The sequence below is a fragment of the Lemur catta genome, chromosome 13 (assembly GCF_020740605.2).
Source record: "Lemur catta isolate mLemCat1 chromosome 13, mLemCat1.pri, whole genome shotgun sequence".
In the NCBI taxonomy this organism is placed as follows: domain Eukaryota; kingdom Metazoa; phylum Chordata; class Mammalia; order Primates; family Lemuridae; genus Lemur; species Lemur catta.
In genome coordinates this window covers 21,260,580-21,280,782 of record NC_059140.1, presented here as the reverse complement: position 1 = coordinate 21,280,782, position 20,203 = coordinate 21,260,580, and the positions used below count along the sequence as shown (strand labels likewise).

Sequence of the window (20,203 nt, the reverse complement as noted above, 5' to 3'; positions counted from 1 at the left end):
TGTTGTGAAAATTGATAGAATATATAAGATCTTAGTAAATAGTATGTGCTTAAAAACTGCATGCATTTCAATCATTATAATTTCAAAAGACTGACCCTCACACAAGAGAGGGCCTATCAGAAGTGTCCAGAAGAACAAGCACCTCTCCAAGGAACGCTAATAGAATGTTCTTCTCTAAACTTTTGGATAGGAAACTACATTGATGTTTGTGAGCCCTTGCACCAATCATTAGAGCTATTACGAACTCTGTAGGCTTCCCGAGTTCACAAAAGATGCAGTTTATATGGAATTAGAAAACCTTCTTATTCTATGAATTAGGATTTAAAAATTTCACCACATCCCACCACCCCATCGAAATTCTGAGTTCACCTACTGAGTTACAAAGAAGCATACAATTTACATTTTGTGAAAGTAATATTACCGTAATCAGTGACTCACTTTCAGCTATTGTGTTTTAATAACTTACTGCACATCCTTTCAATTTCAACAATAGGAGATGCGCCTTTCAGTTGTCGGTGAATTAATGATGCTGTTACCAAAAGGGTAAATTTAGCCAGGGAATTGTACTTTTAGATAATGTGTCTGAAAGGCAGCAATAAGGTAGCTTGTAAAATAGTTATAAAGATTATTTATACCAGTCACATTACAGTTTAATGCGACTTCATGCCACATGTGAGAAAGATAGCTCAAAGAGAACGGCTAGAAAAGACTAAATCCTGTGGTATTCAGACCAAGAATTCTTACCTTGTTTTCATTGAAATTAGCAATAACTACTCCAACAAAGAGGGTCAGTCCAATCATGCAACCCAGGAATACAAAAACATGAATATAGATTCCATGGATCTGCACAAATGAAATATATGGTTATTCATCAAAGCAAATGGAAGCCACTGTTGACATGTTCAGAGGATTTGGAGTGCTTGCTTACCGGCCCCACACGATGAATAATAACATCTCTCACTTCCACCCAGCCTTTCAAGGAGAGAACTTCAAACAATGCCAGCATAGCATTTCCCACATTGTCAAAATTAAAGTTCCGAGGATTCGCCCTGCAATTCAGAGAGAGAAATGTTCTGTGGAATTCCAATGAGAAGCATGCTAAAGCACTTATCTGTAGCACTTCCCAATCTTGGGTGCAGGGTCCATGTAGCATTTGGTAAGGCAGGCTATGTGGCATTCGTTTGCTAAATCATAACAATGCATGCATGTGTTATAATTTGTGATGGGGTAGTCTCAGTTTAAAACAAAATGCTAAACAACTCCAGTTTTAGCTCTTTACTCTAAGCATTGGAAATACAAGTTTATAGATTTGCACAAAGGGGCACTGGATTTTGGATGTGAATTTTGAAATAGTTTTATAATTGAAAACCTTTCTAAAGGCATCAATTACAATTCCCTGTGTTAGTATAGAAAGCACAAAAAGAGTAGAATTTGGTCACCTCATTTCACTGTGTGTTATTGTTGTGAACGTTATGCGGTAAAGTAGTGATGAATTTAGAGGTTACTGAGATGGCAGGAGGTGTTTGCTCACAGCCCATATATTTCCAAATCACCCCCTTGGTTGGATTTTTTTTCTCATTAGCTCTTCGTGTTCTCAATAGACATTTTTGTAGTCCCCAATGTGCAGTATGCTGTGTACTCCCACAGTTGATTCCTGGTTCCTCAACCACTTTGGCCTCACTATTAGTCATTTTATTTAGGGAAGAATGTCTTATTTCTTGTTTTGCTGACACATTTATACTTTTTTCTTCCCATTTACAAAAGTGATCCTTTCTATTAATACTATATTGTATTCATCTCTTATTTAATTGTTAGGGGTCTTAGCTAACACTTTTATTGGTAAAAGAAGTAGCTTTCAGTATTTTTTTTCTTTCCTTCTTATTAGAGGCTAATTTTAAATAATTGAAAGATTTAGACAACCACATATTAGAAAATTATGAACTATCACTGCATTTCCTGGATTTGAGGAAGGATTGAGCTCTGGACTACTGAATAGAGTGGTTCTACTGGGAGCCTATCTAAATTATATTTGGATCATTATTTTCCCTGCTACCTCATTTATCAAAATGTAACCCTCATGACAGGCAACACTCTGAGGGGAAGCTGGTTCAATATTTTTCTATCATCATTTATGCTTTTTAAACAATAGAGACAATCATGAGATGTGCCTTTATAAGTTTTTTTGAAATACTAAATAGATGGGGATATAAGAAGAAAACATAAACCTGGAACTGACTTGCTCCCAAGGGTCCAAGACTGATTGGTAGAGATGTTTTCTATACAGTGCAAAAGGCCCACTCAGAAATTCATATTTTAGAATTCTGATTTATATTTTTTACATATGAAAGTACAAATAGATTCTTTTGGATTTTTCCTTTGGGAAGTTTCCATTAAATTTCATATATTTTACCATAGATAGAAGTTGTAAGGATTCTACAAATACCACAGTTTGCTTGAATAAGGATTTTTTCTTTTTAACTAAGTAAGCCAGTTCTCAGATCTGATGTCGAGTTTTCTTACCCATCCATTTTCTTTATGTAAAAGTGCTTGTTAAGCTGAATTTGTAGCAACTTTCATGATCCACATCTTTTAGAAGTCAGAATATGTTAAAAATATTCTAACTACACCAAGAAAAACAAAATGTAGTATCATAGACCTAAATAATTGGGAGAATTTATCACATTTTTAAAAATAAGTCTTTTTCAGTTTTAATCACAGAAGATGTTTATTTATGCTTTGTTCATGCTAGCAAAATTGGAAAGTTTGAAATTTTACCTATAACTACAGAGTACTTCACTAACTCCCAAACATAATCCATTATTGTCATTTTACATGTTACTCTTCCTTAAACTGGAAGGGTGTTTATATATCATCTTTTCTGGTTAATTTTTATCAGATTTTAATCTTGTCTGTCCAATTCAGAAAATGAAGACATTGGTTCTGACCTCACAATTTGGTCAATCTTTTACTTCCCAATGGAAAGTGCTCCAAGGCCCCCAAGATGACTATAAGGAGAGCTACTCCTCCTCTGGGGAACATGGGGGCACCATGAAGATGTCACTTAGATATGGATATGCAGGGAAAAACATTGTCCAAAATGGCACCCTGTATCCACACAATCACTTCGCCTAAAGAAGTCAGAAATATTTTGTGCTTCCTAGAAGGCGCCAACATTCCTTTTGCCTTGAGCTTTGACAGTGGAGTTGTCTCAACTTGCAACACCTAACCTCTGTCTAGACCTTTCTTCCCATCTGTCTCTGAAGCTTCCCCCTTCCACTTGTCTAATTCCTATTCGCCATCCTTCAAAAGTTAACCAATGTGTCTTCTCCTCTGATTGTTCTGCTTGGTCCTGTCTTAGTTTGTGGCAGGTGCCTCTCCAGTGTGCGCCTTTGCACCCTTTGCCTTTTGTAGGAATCAGAGGCAGGTGTACCACGAAGCCAAGGAAACCTAAGCCTCAGGACCCCCTTTGCACAGCTCCCTTCCAAGACCCTGGTACCCGAGTTCAGGTTATCTAGAGGTAGGCTAACAGGTTTATCTGTGTAGCATCAAAGCCCTAAGCATATTATATAAAATTATTTGTAATTTCATTTTCTAGTACCTCTAGACTTAAAGCCCCTATGGGGTAGGGCTATAGCTTATTCAGGGCTGTATCACAGTGACAAGCATAATACCTGGTGAATAGTAAGCACTCAGTAAATACATTGATTGTAAACTTGAATACTTTGTTGATTTTTCTCCCATGCATGCCATTTTCCTATATTCCAGACCTCTGCTTAAAATAAAACACATAATATTTATAATATATGATATGTTTAATCCTTTTACTGAGGTGATTTTTATCTCATCAAGTCTGAATGACTCAGAAGAAAATAAATTATTCATCTGAAGAGAGAATATAGAAACTAGACGATCTCCTGAATTAGTGTGTATTTATGTCCTAATTGTAATTATCAAAGCATGCCCTAGGTATATTCCCAGGCATAATTTATTTTCTTAATCATAATTTAGCCAATATGAAATTACAAAATTTTCAGCTTCTAACTCTTGATTAGCTTACTAGAGAAGAAACATTATCATGGGTACAGTTGACATTTAGTCTTTAGACTAAAGATCTTTATTTCACTGCAAATGATCCGAGTCACAATATCCTGGACAAATGGACAAAAGCAATTGTGATGATGTTCAAGGGATGTCCTTCTATTTTCTTATGCTTTTAAAAATGTCATTGAACTTGAACTCCCTAATAATACCTTACATAAAATATTCAATTTCACTTCACTTTGATTTTTAAAATCCTGTGTAGCTGGTTTGATGGAACAGGTTGAATGCCAGCAGGTACAATTGCTGTTCTCCACACACTGCCTTCTAGTGTGTTATGGCTTCCTTTCTGACATCTTGGGAAGGTCCCAAAGCTTCTCGGTCATTTTCAGTCATACGATCAGTCTCTTTCAAAAAGCCAGCTCCATTTTACATCACACCTTTGTTCTCATAGCCCATACAATGACCCCATCCTTAGCAGCTTAAGACCGACCCCTGGTTTCAGGAAAGAAGAGTTGGCCGCTCCCTTCATTTCCACTCCTCCTCTTCAGGCCACTCTCTGATTCTTACAAGAGTGGGGTGGGATGTAGTTGCAGTGAGAGAAATGGAGTTAAAGTCTTGTTATCTGATGCGACTGGACTCTGGCCATCTGTGTCCCGGAGTGGCAGCTATTGCTTTCTCATGGAGCGCATTGGTGTGTTCCTCAGAAGCACTCCCTGTGTTGACCAATGCCTTAACATCTGTCCTACATGCATGTGCTGGGCACATCTTGTTCTGCACAACCCAGTAATTTGCCTGAGCCACCTTGCCTTGGCTGCCTGCTTCCCTCATCAGCCCCCTCCCCTCCTTGGGAGGAGTCTTCCTCCTGGGAGTGTGCTTTCCAAATACAAACCCACCAACCCAGGGTGCACACCCCAACCACTTCCTTTAGCAGCTCTCATACCCCAGGTCACTATTCACCTGCCCTGATCACCCAGGGCTGGGCACCAGACAACTGGGGACAGCCCCTATGCCCCTTGGCCTGCTGAAATGATTCAACCTAGCCAATCCCTGCCCTTGCTCCTTCCCATGGAAACCGCAAGATAGGTTTCCCCAGAGTTCTCTCCTCCTTCTGCCTCATGAGCAAACTGGGGCTTCCTCATGTGGTCCTCCATGAGGTGATATGCCCCCCATTTTAGGAACTGTAACAAACTACCTTTTAAATGGCAATTGTCACTGATCTGTTGACCTTGCCATACCTCAAATTTTCAGTTAATACACTACATTTATTAATTATTAGTACATACATAGTATATATGAATACACTATATATCCTGAGTCCCCAGCACGAGAGTGCCTCATTGCACCTTTGCTGCTGTGGGCGATTCTCAGATCTGGCTCCTGGAAAGACACCCACAGCCTCTTGCAAAGGGGGTGCCCTCTCCCCAGCACAGAGCCCTTTGCAGCAAGTTCCATTCAAGACGGCTCAGATCAGGTGGTCCTAGGCAATGACCACTTGGCTCTCCAGGAACTAGATAACCCTGCTCTGTCAGAGGGGAGGAACAGCCTGCCCACAAGACCTGCTGCTCCTGCCTCGCCAGTCTCTGATAGTCAGTGGTCCTCCTGGGCCCACTTGCTGGGGTGGGAGGTGCCCTCTCCCTTCTTCCACAGTGAAGGGAGGGAGATGCCACAGATTCTCTGCTCCTGACTTCATTTACTTCCATGATATTATCTTTGAATGTAGAGTTTTCTTTTACATAAGCTAGAGCTGGGTGATGAAAGTGGATAATCTTTTCATAAGCTCCACTGGGATGGGTCTAGCTGGTCTCTGTAGAATGTAAAGACATTTTATACCCTATTGACCTCAGATGGGAGGTGTTAGCCAAAATCTCAAAACAGCAGGGAAAAAAAATCCCATTTGATGTCCTGATATAAATAAGTTATTTATGGTATAATAAATTTTTGTTTCAGAAAAGTAAATTTTTTATGCTTCATGTACATCTATTGTAATGTAAATGCGCACCTATTGTATTGTAAACTGCTTTCTAGTTAGCAGTTGGATGAGGCTATCCTCATGTGTTCCATTCCTCTCTGTCCATGCTCCAGCCACACATCCAAAATTAATCTTTTTTCTTAGTTCTTGGGCATTTAAAAAAAACCTAAAATAAGTTATTTTGGATTGTTTATAAAAGTGAATTTCATATTAGAGAAGTTCCAAAGAAAGGTAACAAAGAGTGGTAGAGTACGGCTGCTATTCCTTTTAAAGAGTCTTGACATTTAGAAGAGAACATCAATTGTGATAAAGGCAGAGTTGCTGTTGCTCACTTGTTATTCCAAGAGGTAAAAAAGAAATTTAAAAGAACAGATAATGACTAAAAAGGACAAATGAAGCTGATAGAACACTCAGCTCATGAACAAAACAGACTGAGATTCCATCGATGGTCATTAATAAGCTAGATGAGAAAGAAGGTACTAGGTACTCCTAGCTTTGATATAAATGCTAATGCTTTGAAAATTCATTTTCAAGAAAAATGAATTTTGAAGGGAGAGTTAGATGTAATCAACTGTGTTACTGTTTGCAATAATGGAAATCCCTTAATGTAAATGGGTTTTAAAATTGAAATAGCTTTACGATTTAGGGTTCTCTGCAAGTGTTATGAGGACATCAGATCCTCTTTTAAAGATATAAACTCAGGATGGGTTTAGTTTTAATTTGACAGGAAATCGTTTTTTAAGCCTCACTAATTTTCAAAGCCATTTGAATCCAGATACATACTTTTAAAGTATTAGAAAAATACTGAGGTGATATTTCATTAGTTTCATGAAGCAATGTGGAACTCAATGTACCACTTGTTCTATTATTTACTTTATTTTTGTATCCTGTTGTAATCCGGTGCTTTGCCCTGTATTACTTAAAATCATTTTAATATCTCTAGCATAATTACCTTTAGTTTTATGCCATATTATACTGATTTAAAGCCAAATATTAACAAAAATACCATTCTTCAGAATATTTTTCTGATATGCTTACCATACACGAGGCACCCAAAATCCAGGTTTTTTCTCTCCGGGTCTCAATTTTAAGTTTAAGTTCTTAGACACACTTACATTGATTCTGAATATGCCATTACAATCTTCCTAAAGTAGAACAAAAGGGGGAAAGGAGGAAATCTAGTCAGAAAATGAACTCAGAAAATATAGAAGATAGGAAACACTTCTTACGAGGAATACCAAATGTCCTTTTTCTAACGACGGTGATGTGGACAGCTACCCAGCAGATAATAGCAAAGACTTAGGAGATGGGCAGGTGAGAGTTGATACTGAAAACATTAGCAAGTGGGCAAAGGATCCAAATAGACATTTCTCCAAGGAAGAGATGGAAATGGCCAGTAAGCGCATGAAAAGATGCTCAGCATCATTACCTATTAGGAAAATGCGAATCGAAACCATAACGAGATACCACCATATACCCACTAGAAAGGCTATAATCAAAATGAGAGATAATGAGTGTTGGTTGTGGAAAAATTGGAGTCTTCATTCTGGAACCCTCATATCCTACTGGTGGGTATGTAGAATGGTGTAGCCACTTTGGAAAATAGTCTGGCAGTTTCTCAAATAACTAAACATAGAGTTACCATATGAGCCTGAAATTCCACTCCTGGGTATCTACCCAAGAGAAATGAATATGTGATGTGTATACAGAAACTTGTACGCAGATATTTACATAAGCATTATGCATGATAGCCAAAAGGTGGAATGACCCAAATGTCACTGATTGGACAAATAGATAAACAAAATGTGGCCTATACATACAATGGAATACTATTCAGCCATAAAAAGGGATGAAACACTGATACATACTACAACATGGATGACCCTTGAAAATACTATGCTAAGTGAAAAAAGCCAGTCACAAAAGATCACACATTATATGATTCCATTCATATGAAAGTCCAGAACACAGAACTCTTTAGAGACAAAAAGTACATCAGTGGTTGTTAGGGCTGGAGGTGGTGGGTAGACAAAGGGGTGGGGGTAACAGCTAAAACACACAGGGGATCTTTTCGAGGGGATGTGAATGTTCCAAAAATGGCTATTGTGAAGGTCACACAACCTGTGAATATGATACAGTTTTTAAACCACTGAGTCATACACTTGAAGTGGGTGAATTGTAGGATGTACAAATTATCTCTCAATAAAGCTGTCATAAAGATTTAAAAATTAAATACCAGTAAGAAGTTTTGGACTCATTTTACTTTTGTTCTCCCTTTGGTTATCTCTGCCTTTTAGGCTATAATTGTCATATTTTGAGCCTTAACTTCTTTTCTGGGTTGAAGGTGTATATGGTAAAATTCTTGACCACCTTTTGAATATTTCAACAGAAATTCCATTTTGCCTGCTGAAAGTCCCCTTTGACCCTACATCTTGTCACCTCTGGGCTTCTCCCTTCCTGTCCCTGGACCGGCCCCCAAGCAGCAATGCATCAGCAAGACCTTCTCCTATCCTTCAGGGTCCAAGTCTCCATCTTATCACAACTAGTTTAGTTCATGCCAACGTTACCTCTTTCTCGATTATCTACCAATAAAATTCTTTAAAATAAAAACCTTTTTACACAAATAATACATCTTTAACTTATGAAACATGGATAAATAAAGGGAAGGAAACTTAACCTATAGTGACCCATAAACACAGTTAATATTTTGGAGTATATCTTTCCAGTCGTTTTTTTCTATGCATACATGAGCTCATAGCCCACTTTTTTCAGTTAGAAATATATTGTGATTATCTTTTCATGACCATACCTATTTATGCACAACATTATTTTAAAAGGCTGTGTTGCAGTGTATGACGTAGAGGCCCCGTGATGTAGTCAGCCTTACTGCCCCTTCTAATCTGTCTTTCTGAGCTACCCGAGCCCACCTTTGACCGTGTGCTTAAAAGCCAGGCTGCTTGGACGTGTGTCCCAGCTTCCCCACTTGTTAGGTGGGAGAACTTGAAGAAATTATTTAAACTTTCTACACCTGTTTTCCTCATTCATATAATCTGGGTAACAAAAAGAGTACTAGGGACAGTGCCTCATGTTTTGTGAGCACTAAGAAGTGTCTGATTCCTCTTCTTGCAAACCTTTAGTGGTGTCTCCCTTCTCATCAAAGAAATTCCAAACCCTTTAGCCTGGCATTCCAGGAGCTTGATGATGTTTCCCTAATTTATATTTCTGACCTTATTTTTCAGTTTTTTCCTACGTGGGAGGGCAATGAAGTCTGATGATTGGGTTAGCTACTTTACGTAAGTAAGCTAATCTAATATGCACAATATCACTGTGTGAGAAGAGTTATAGAGGAGGGAACAGGTGCAGAGGGATAAAGTGCCTGGATCAAGCCATCATATCTGCAAATGTTGGATTCCCATCTCAGGAGCCAAGATCCCAAAGCCCATGTGTGTCCCTCCTTGTTTTGTCCCTGCCTCTGCACCATGACTCTTGGCAAACTTTGTGTCTCTCTCTATCCTGCCTGCTTGGGAGGTCCTTTCCTGCTGTCTCACATCCTATCTCTTCCCTGAAGCCGTCCCTGCACAGCACTCCCAGCTGGAAGCACGATTTCCCATGCTGAAATCAGACTGCACATTATTTTTACTTCCCATGTGCTCTTTTAACTGTTGACTTTATATTAAGGTTGCTTGAACGTGAAACACATGTTCTGATTGGACAGAAAATACTGCAAAACCAGGGTAGTGGCCTACCCATTTTTCTAGTCCTCATTTCATTTCACCTTTCATGGTGCCTTGATAATAGCTATCACTAAATAACTGATATTGAATGGCTACTTGTCAAAAGGTATCCTTGGAGTTTGTCACCAGGGCTTTGGTGACTAAGTTCTAGGCTCCATATCTTTAGCTATATCAGTCTCAAGACATCTGCTGTCATGTTTTAAGAAAAGGAGCAAAGGAGTGAGGAAAAAGTGCTCAGATGACTGCAAGAAAACAACATGTTCTCCCAGCTGGAAAACATGGCCCAGACAGCTCAAGCTCCATGGCCTTTAAGCACAAGCTGTGTGATCTAAATGTTGGCATATCCAGTTTTCCCTTTTCCTCGGGAGCTCTGAGATAGAAGTGACATCCCTTCATCCACATGCCATGGTTGGCGTTGGCCTCTTATACTGGGATTAGAAAAGATAAAAAGACTGAAACCACTTCTCACTATGCGAATTTCTTTTCAATTATTCTGCTTGGTGCCAACGCTCCCTAAGATGGCTAAGTCTCCTTAGGCTTTCCTTAGCGCCCCCCACGGACCTCCCTGCTGTAGGAAAGAGGATAAATGCATCGTGCAAGCTTTGTGTGTGCCCATCTGCTGTCTGCTCTCCATCCCCTGTAAGAGTCATCAATCTTCAGCTTGGGCTGGGTATGAGCAGACACCATAAAGTCACCATGTGCATAGGCCATTATTAATACACTGAGTCATCCAAGAGTCTTAGTAGGCTTCATCTTTAAACGTTGTTATTATTTTCCTGGCCTTTATTCAGTGTGGATCTAAAGTAACTCTTCTTTCCATGCACAAGCTTGTGGACTATTCATCAGCTCTTTTTTTTTTTTTTTTTAAGACATAGTCTGGCTTTGTTGCCTGGGCTAGAGTGAGTGCCGTGGCGTCAGCCTAGCTCACAGCAACCTCAAACTCCTGGGCTCAAGTGATCCTACTGCCTCAGCCTCCTGAGTAGCTGGGACTACAGGCATGCGCCACCATGCCTGGCTAATTTTTTGTATATATATATTTTAGTTGGCCAGATAATTTCTTTCTATTTTTAGTAGAGACGGGGTCTTGCTCTTGCTCAGGCTGGTCTCAAACTCCTGAGCTCAAACAATCCACCCGCCTTGGCCGCCCAGAGTGCTAGGATTACAGGCATGAGCCACTGCGCCCGGCCAGCTCTTCATTCATTATTTCCTTCCCAGCTAATTTGGTCCATCATGACTTTCAGACCACAGTTCAGCTCCATTAGGCCTTTTGGAAACGCACATTTAAATGGAATCAAGGCATTATTTTATTTGGGTGAAAGAGAAAATACTTTTTTTAGTTTATACATCAGCAGTACTTGGTTTACTTTATTAAATCTATTTGTAATATGGAGAGGAGTCCTAAGAGAATGGGACACTGCATGGTGTCGCAGAGATTGGCTAATTATTAACCAAACCGTGACCCTTTTTTTTCCAGCCTCCCTTCCAGTAGGGTGAGCTCATGCCCTCGCCAGTGGAATGTGGGTTGAGAGGGTGTGTACACTTCTCGGTGGGACCACAGCCCTCTCCGACAGAGATGGCCCAGCTAATTGTTAATCAAAGAAGGCTCTGAAGACACAGTGAAGGGCGGAGACACAGGACAGAAGGAACTTGAATCCCTGAACGGTCATTTGAAGGAGACCTGGCCAACTTAGCCAGTATGCTACATGTACATTTCAAATGTTAAGCCACTGAAATATTGGGGTTGTTACAGCATCTTCCTCCTCTTGTTAACACTGACTGAAGAAAGGGAAGGAGAAATGCTGTAGTGAAAGTATTCAAGTTTGGGTCTTTGTTAGGGTTCTTGTTGGTCGTCAAAAAGGGGAAGGTTCTGGGCAGCTAAGAGCCAATGTGAAGGCACCGGCTTCCTGATGGGGACAATGCTGAGAGTGGGGAAGTAATAAAAAAAGGGATAAGAGTCAAACTTTGCTTCTCGTACATTTTTGCACGGGGCTGCTTGCTAATATGAGAAAATACGAAAAGACACTGACCACTTCTCACTTTGTGAATTTCTCTTCAATTACTCTGCTTGCGACAACAGAGGCAGGATCAAGTTAGGGGAGACCTAAAGGGAAAGTTTCCGAGGCTCACAGCTACAAACATCTGGAATCTTGGGTGACTACAGCCATGATGTCAACAGCGCATTGACACTGGAATAGGAGGGAAGAGTAGAATTCTCTGAGACGTAATTTTCATCTTATAAACCTTTCCCAGCCAGAACAGACATACTGCCTGCTTAAGCAAAAAGGAGTTTGTGGGAAGAGAATGTTTAGAGTTTTGTCAGGGGGTTCTCAAAGTAGCATCAGCAGCCCTTGAACCACATGCTTTCCAAGGCAGGGTAAACTCCCTTAATTTTTATGTCAAAAGCCAGAAAGGTGCATCTTACCCTTCGAATAATGTTGGGATCATTGCACTTTGCCAGTTTTCCAGCAAAAAGCTGAACTCCAAAGCTTGCAAAAACAAGCATTAATGTCAGCAAAAGAATGGAGACCTGAAAGAAATTGATGAAATATTAAATCTTTTGGTCAAAACTAAACATTAGGGTTGGTTTAAACAGTGATATAAACTGGATTTTTAAAGATAACATTGTACAAAATTCATGGGTTTTTGGTACTATCTTTTAACGTCTCCACCATAGGTCATTCAATTAGCCTTACCAGAATATCAAAAGGAGAAAACTAACAGGCTTTGAATTCTTGAAATAAAAACATATGGCTTTCATGTAAGAAAATGGAATATGGTATTTTTTTTATATGACTTGGACTTTTCTGATTTTAAAATCAAAACTTGCTCTATTTTATTTAATGGAACAAAGGAAAAATGCTTAAATAATTATATTTTTCCCAGTGCCTCAAAATGAATTCATATCTTTATTAGCAGAGCACAAATGAGAGAGACACTGGGTTTGCTTTCTTGTGAGCATGAGGGTGTGTGTCAGGACAATGTGCTGTGCACAGAGGACAGGAGATAATTCACTCCTAAAAAGCAAATCTGTTAATTAACTCATGCTCCCTCTGCTGGCTGACTAGGGGAGAAAAGTGGCAAAGGGTAAAATGTGGAACAGAGCACTTGAACTATACTGGTTGAATAATCTAAACATACACCTTAAGTATACTAACATAACACAGAAATACCATCAGGAGAAAGGCACAAATAGATTCTCTTCTAAAATCTATAAGTGATCAAAAGATTCAAAAACATTAGTTATCAGGTGATACTCTCTTTCTTTTATTTCCAACTGTGTGAAAAGCCACAGTTTCATGGTTTTACATAAAGAAAATTAGGACTTTTAAATACATTTTAAAAAGTCAGCTACTCTATGCTTCTAGTAATATCATGATCTATCTACCTTTGTATCAACTACACCTACAACTGTTCTCTTACCATATGTATGTTTCTAGAAAGCAAGATACAAAACAAGTTTATGTAAATTAATTCATGTTCATCTCAGGCACAAGCAGAACTCATCAATAATAAAGAATCTTTTGATCACTCTTTTGTAAGGCAAAGATCCTTCTGTAACAGAGTGTGAACAGTGAGTCTCTTACTTGTTATATCTCCAGCCCTGTTCTTAGAAGACCCTAAATCAATGTTTGCACAACTAAAAAGAATGTTATTCCCAACCTCATTTGTAAACATTCATTATTGTATACTGAGGTTACTTAAAGGAGGGTATACCTGTATGTTAGATTTTTTTTTTTAAGTTGTTTTATGTTAACACTCCTAAGATCTAGGGACAAATCTATGCTATATGCTTTAGGGAACATACAGAGTGAGATTATGAGCCCAAATGCATTAATTCCTAAATCCATTTATGAAGTAGATGGGGTTGAATCTTCTTATCCTTAATTTCCTGATGGGGAGACTAAAACACAAAGTAGAAATTAGAGTCAAGAGTTAGGAATGAAAGAGTCAGCAGATACTATCTCTTTGGAGTCCCCATTCATTGTACTTTCCAGAATGCTTCTTTCATTGTTCACTGAATTAAATAAACAGATAGCCAGACACACCCATGGACAAAGTTTGTGAAAGTGCATTGTGTTTTGTTAGTGCTTTATAATCCTCTGGTAATAAACAAAAATATAGACTTGACGTTGACAAGCAAGACTCGCTTTATCACCGCATCGTCTACATTACGGAGTTGGACTACATACAGTGAACTGGAGGCAAAGGGTAACTCTAACAAACCAAAAATATTTCCTTGAAGCCGCTGAAAAGCTCTCGAACAACTTTTCTCATCTGGGGCACCAGTTTGAATATCCGCAGAGGTCTCAGGCACCGAAGAACCATGAGGAGTTGAGCTCCCGATTCAGCAGGTACATTTTGAGGCATCCAACAAAGAAATATCAAGCTCACCTAGAGGGAAAAAAATAATCTCTGGGATTTATGTAATTTATCTTCTACTATCTGCATTTTACATGAGCCAACTGGCCACAACTTTTCATGTAGCAGAGATTCCACGTGTTATGTGAGACAAGCATTCAGCAGTTGTGCTTGCAATCTGTTAACTTTAAGCAATGAACTTAATCTAGACCTGTTAGAAGCCTCAAAGGAAAGTCATCATGTGTGTGCAGGAATGAAATGGAGGTGCCCACGGTGTGTCCATGTGTATACCCGTGCGTTCTGCTCCTTCTTTTAAGTTACTACACAGTAGGCTCCGCTGATGTCAATATGACTGGAATTCCTTTTATTGAGGTTACTACTATTTTATTAATAATCTGCAAAATGCTACCTGTTAATGATCACAATTCTCCATGCTGCATCTGCAAAGACATTAATTTCATGCCTTCTTGGACACACAGAAGAAATAAAATTTCTTTTGAGTCCATTCCTATGCTTCCCCAATTTAGTTTCACTGAGCAGTTAAATGGGCACTTGCTATAGCCAGGTATTCTGTGCACTGTAATCAGAGACAGGTCCAACCACGATCACTGTACTTTGCAATTAACAGGAAAGGGCTCATTAATTAATAACATGACTTATATGAGGCAAACTTTCTTTAGTATAGGAGCCACAAGAATTATGGGATACAAACTAGATTTTCTATTTTAGGCTTTGTTAATGTACATCTTGTTCATACATACAATTGTGATTGGTGTATTTGAACAGTATAACTGCCCCTAGATATTTAAAATGCTTTTAATTTAGATTTTGTATGCATGTCCCTTATTTGCATATCATGGACTACTCTATAGTCCATTTAGGAACTTGGGGCATTTAAACCTCTGCGACTCACACATCTCACTCTTGTACCAAGAAATGTAGGAGATTTTACAAAATCATTCCATTTTCCAGTTAGGAAATAACTAACGACTTACCAGATATATAAATATGTCCATTACTCCACCAAAGTCCCTGATGACAGCAGTTGGAGTGAAAAATAAGCCATCTGCCATAATCTTCAGATTAAGCTCAATGCTCATGAATATCACAAACACGTACTCTGCAATCTGAAACAGGCAAGAGGCGGTTTGGTCACAATGAAAAGAAAAATTGCAGGACAAGTATTTTACCCCTGAGCTGTGAGCTGAGATTTAAGCAGCAGTACCTGCAAAGTAGGTGCATGCATAACTCTTCGAAAGGGGGATTCGAACATCATGGAAATGCAAGAGCAGATGGTTACGATGATCATGACCCAGTCCAGGTAAGTGACCAATCCCAGCAAATCACTGCCAAAAACCAAACAAAATTGAGAAACACAAACATTCCAGCCTCTGTGACTCTATTAACATGATGGCTATTTTTTTTATAAGTCCTCAATCTTCTATTTCATAGGCACTATATAGCAAGAAAACAAAAGAGAATTTTTATATTTTTGTGCAGCGTAAAAGGGTATGTGAAAACTTCAAATGTGCATGGAAAATGGAGTTGGTAATGCTTACTATAGTTGATGGTACTTTGTATTTTTCACAGCTCCTGTGACAGGGTCTGTTTTAGATCTGTAAGAGAGAGCACACATAGGAAATTCTGCAACATAGCAAGTATGTCATAAATTGGCAGCATGGTATTTACAAACATCTAGTCTACCTATAATCTCTTTTATATCCTTTATAATATGTCCATTATAAAAATATGTTAACTATATGTGACTTTGGAAGGCAGAGAACATTAGATGAAAAAAAAACCCAAAGACTTTTCAGTTGATGCTTATGAAAGTAAAGTTTTATAATTTTCAAGATATTTCATCTTAGAATTTTCGACTCCATTCAAAATTTCCTGACATGGGTATCACAAAATTAAATTTTGACTTTCACTTAGAAGCACTCATTTAAAATGTTTGCCTTACTAGTTCAAGGATGTTCTTCAAAATAATTTAATAAAATACTCCGTAAATTAAAGAGAGTTATTCACTCTGCATTTAGCTGTGATCTTGTGGAATAATTTATATAGAATTTCTTGGGAGGGGGATTTATAGTTTTTGCTTTCAGGAAGACTGTGAACAATCGTCAGTGAGGCCCCTGACACTCTTTGTGTTTGTGTCCCCAATTATAGCCAAGTCTTTGTCAGTCACATTCCACATCAGCTGTGTTGCTGACAAAAGGAGAACTACACGACACTAAATGAAGTGGAGAATTAGCAATTAGATGTAAAGTTGTAGGCAGTCAACAGGATAATTCAAGATGAAAATCCCACTTTGGGAACAGATCAAATCAACTTCTAAACTTCCATCTTCTTTTTTTTTTTATTTGTGAAAACTCAGGGAGGATTTTAATGATTATTACTCAGGTGTTTTAAATTGTGAAGGTCTTTCTAGAATATCAGAAAAAACAACATGCTGGCAATCAGGAGAGAGCCAGGTACTAGCTGGGTCCCTGAGCAAAGCCCTAACCTCTGCAGACTTACATACCCTGCTCTGTTGAAGGAGAAGGTACACAAATGATACCAACTGGTTGCTGAGGTCTCTCCCATCTCTGAAATGTCATAATAGTGTGTATGAGTTTCCTAGAGCTGCTGTAACAAGGCAACACAGACTGGTGGCTTCAGCAACAGAAATTGATTTCCTTATCATTCTGGAGGCTGGAGGTCCAAGATCAAGATGTCAGTAGAGTTGGTTCCTTCTGAGAGCTGTGAGGGAAGGATCTGCTCCAGTCCTCTCCCTCTGACTTGTGGATGCCCATCTTCCCCCTACATGTCTTCACATGGTCCTCTCTCTGTATATGTCTATGCCCATATTTCTTATAAGGAAACCAATCTTATTGGATTAGGGCCCACCCTAATGACCTCATTTTAATTTAATTACTTCTGTAGAGTTCCTACTCCAAATACAGTCACATTCTGAGGTTAGGACTTCAACATATGGATTTTTTGGGGGAACAATTCAGCCCATAACTGATAGTGATCATCATATGGTACTGAGTAATAACAAAGGAATCAATTTGCTCAAAATGGTGGCATCGGGAAGGTGCAACTACATAATGGAAAGATGGAGAGTTTTCACGTTTCCTCTGGGCTCACTGTCTTCAGGATATTAAAGTGACCCTTGACAAAATTCATTTCATCTATTGGTTGCCTGTGAAACTTGGCTTAGGTCTCCATAAGTACAGTGTCCTCAATGCTCACCCTACTGATAGCTTCTTACACATTTCTTCTATGTTGGTAGGAAACAGACAATGGACATTGAGTTTTCTTTTTATGAGAGATGGTAATGGAAGTCCTTGTCAACTTTCTTTCTTCTTTATGTTATTCTCAAAGAAACCACCTGGGGTATTTTGACCACAAAGAAAATACAAGTTTGATAAAAGACATGGCGAATGAACTTCACCACTTCATTTAAACTCCTTTTGTTTCAGTATTTCCAAAATAAAATATGGAATTAATAAAACTGATATAAACATATTAGGCAACTGTTAAAATGTAAATAAAAATGGCTAAGTGCTTTACCAATGGGAGTTTTCTATAAATGCTAACTACTTGCCACCTCTTTTCCACCTGGTCGAGTGCTCAGCAAAGAGGAGCAGCATGATTAATTAGCCCACAGTTTATTTCGTGACCCCGTCAGAATTACACATTCCTTCTCCTGCCTAGGACAACCCCTCCCCTGCTGTTTGCACGGCGCAGGCCAACACCTGGCTAAAACGAAGTGTACTCACGCATTGAAGCGAGCTCGGACCACCACCCGGCAGAAGTTTCTGAACCTGTGCTCCCGCCCCACGATGAACAGCGGCTTATCAAAGTATGGGTGGTTCTCCCTCAGTTCCTCTTCTTGCACTTTCCTTGAAGGGGGAATTGATGGGAGAGTGAGGCTAAGGGAAATTTTGCCATTCCAAAACAAGAGCACGGAACACCACGGCACCCTGTACCTTTTCATTTCCGCTTGCTCCTTTTTCTCCTGAATCATCTTGATCTCACTGTCTTCTCTCTGTGCATTTCTGTACCTCACTGTATTGGAATGCTACAAATAAATGAAGAGGGGGCATATTAAAATGGGAGTTTTTTTTTTGAAGGCCAACATATATCACCATTTTAGAAATTGAAATCAATATCTTTATCTTATACATCTGTTTTTAATGGCCACAGTCTTCTTAGCAAGGGTATTTTTTTCCTCCAAAAAATCATTCATTTGGCACATATTGATTGAGATCCTGCCATGTGCCAGGCACTGTTCTGGTGCCGAGGATATGGCAAGAGGGAAACAAACAAAAACAAAATCCCTGTTCTCATGGGACTGATGTTCTAGTCAGGAGGAGACAGATGAAAAAATAAATAAAAGTAAGTAAGTATGTCAGAGGATGCTTAGTGCTCTGATAAAAGAACAAAGCAGGTGAGAGGCGTAGAGAGCGCTAGAAGACTATGATTTTAAATAAACAGGTCAGGGGAGACCCCAATTTGGGCAAAGACTAGGAGAGGAGAGTGCAGGCCGACGGTGAGTTGTAGAAACATGTTCTTCTGGAGGTGGGAGCAGCCCCATGTGTCTACGGGGAATAACCAGGACGGCAGTGTGGTGGAGCCATGAGAGGACAGCAAGGACAGAGCCTGAGGGAGGTGGGGTGGCAGATTGTGCAGGGCCGTGGCAGTCCCTACGTGGACTCTGGGAGGCGGGGAGCCATTGTTCAAACAACTCCACAGATTTTGCAGAAAGAATTCCTTAGATTTAATTATCTGTATCTTCTATTGTTTGGAAGAAGTGAAAAAGTTGAAATTCTTTAATTTAAACATTTCCTTTATGGGAGAAAAGACATTATAAGGCTATCTTGTGAAATGATCAGAACCCCATGCCATTTTGCTTTGGACAAGATTGGGGATGGATTTTGTCGTACTTCTATAAGAAAAATGTAATAAGTCTTTGAAGAAGAAGTAAGCTTCTGGAATTGAGACTATTCAAACAGGGCCTTTGTTGTGTATATTTAAGCACATGTTATCAAAGCCATGTTCTGATTTGATTCTTAAGTAGACTGTACGTTTCTATTGAATCACACTGAAGGAAAGCACTTTGAATGAGTGATGCCTGTCTGAATTTCTGCCTGAACATATTCTCCATGCAATAAAACTGACTCTGGCATTGTAAGTGCACAGGCCATGTGTTGGATCTGATCACAATTCCATGCCAACAATATGGTAGCCAATCAGACAGAGCTGTGCATATTAAGAATTGTGGTGGTAACAGCTGTGCACCCAACAGAACCATGTCAATCAGGCATTGGTGATATCAGGTGTTCTCATCACCAACTTCTTCCAGTTACTGATTACACCTGAAACACTTAACAGACACAATCTACTTGGACTAAAACAGCAGTTGCTACAGATTGAAAGCAGGTGTAGTATGTCCAGCCCTCCAAGAACTCTTAAGCAATAAGAGGTAAGTGGTGAAAAAGAGAAAACCAAAATAACCCTGAGGCTTTGCTAACTTTCTCTTGCTGGCCCTCCTTTCTCAAGCACTGTCCGTGGCTCTCAACATGCATGACTCTGCTTTCTCAGCTAAACTTATCCAGATTCAACCCAAGATCCATATTTTAATCAGGGGTTCACTAATACGTACTTTCCAACTCCTTCACTGTGATCGTGGCCACTGGTTACTCTAACTCTTGGCTTCTCTGGATTTTTGAGTGGCTTAATCCTTCATTTCATTTGGGTCTCTGGGGGCTACACTAACCGTCATATCTAAATTTCCATGCCCCCAAATCTCCATCTTTGATCTCTTTACACTATTTTACTTTACATTGCTAGGCAAACCTGTCACAGCAATGAAGAGAGGATGGAAAATAAAAAGAACCCACTCCCAGAAATTGCATTGTATGTTTACTTGCTCATCCAAGTCTGTCTCCTTCACTAGAATCTAAGCTCCAGGCGGGCAGCAAGCCTGTCCTGGTTCACCACTACCCGTCCTCACTCAGAACAGGCCACAGCACACGTTATATACTTGATAAATATCTATAGGGCCAGTGAATAAATACATGAATGACCCAGAATCTAAAAGCAAAGAAAT

General features: G+C 39.3%; 1 protein-coding gene across 2 annotated transcripts in view; it reads right to left on the bottom strand.

The window, feature by feature from the left end:
• Positions 1-20,203, bottom strand: part of NALCN (sodium leak channel, non-selective) — a 320,738-nt gene that overhangs the window by 30,134 nt on the left and 270,401 nt on the right. For both annotated transcript variants that reach the window (XM_045567531.1, XM_045567532.1), the window contains 10 exons: positions 18,081-18,172; positions 17,871-17,993; positions 15,663-15,719; positions 15,329-15,449; positions 15,099-15,230; positions 13,969-14,136; positions 12,167-12,271; positions 7,049-7,155; positions 929-1,049; positions 745-843 (listed from right to left, as the gene is read on the bottom strand). In XM_045567531.1, the coding sequence (XP_045423487.1) occupies positions 745-843; positions 929-1,049; positions 7,049-7,155; positions 12,167-12,271; positions 13,969-14,136; positions 15,099-15,230; positions 15,329-15,449; positions 15,663-15,719; positions 17,871-17,993; positions 18,081-18,172 (1,125 nt within the window). The remainder of the gene's footprint in view (positions 1-744; positions 844-928; positions 1,050-7,048; positions 7,156-12,166; positions 12,272-13,968; positions 14,137-15,098; positions 15,231-15,328; positions 15,450-15,662; positions 15,720-17,870; positions 17,994-18,080; positions 18,173-20,203) is intronic.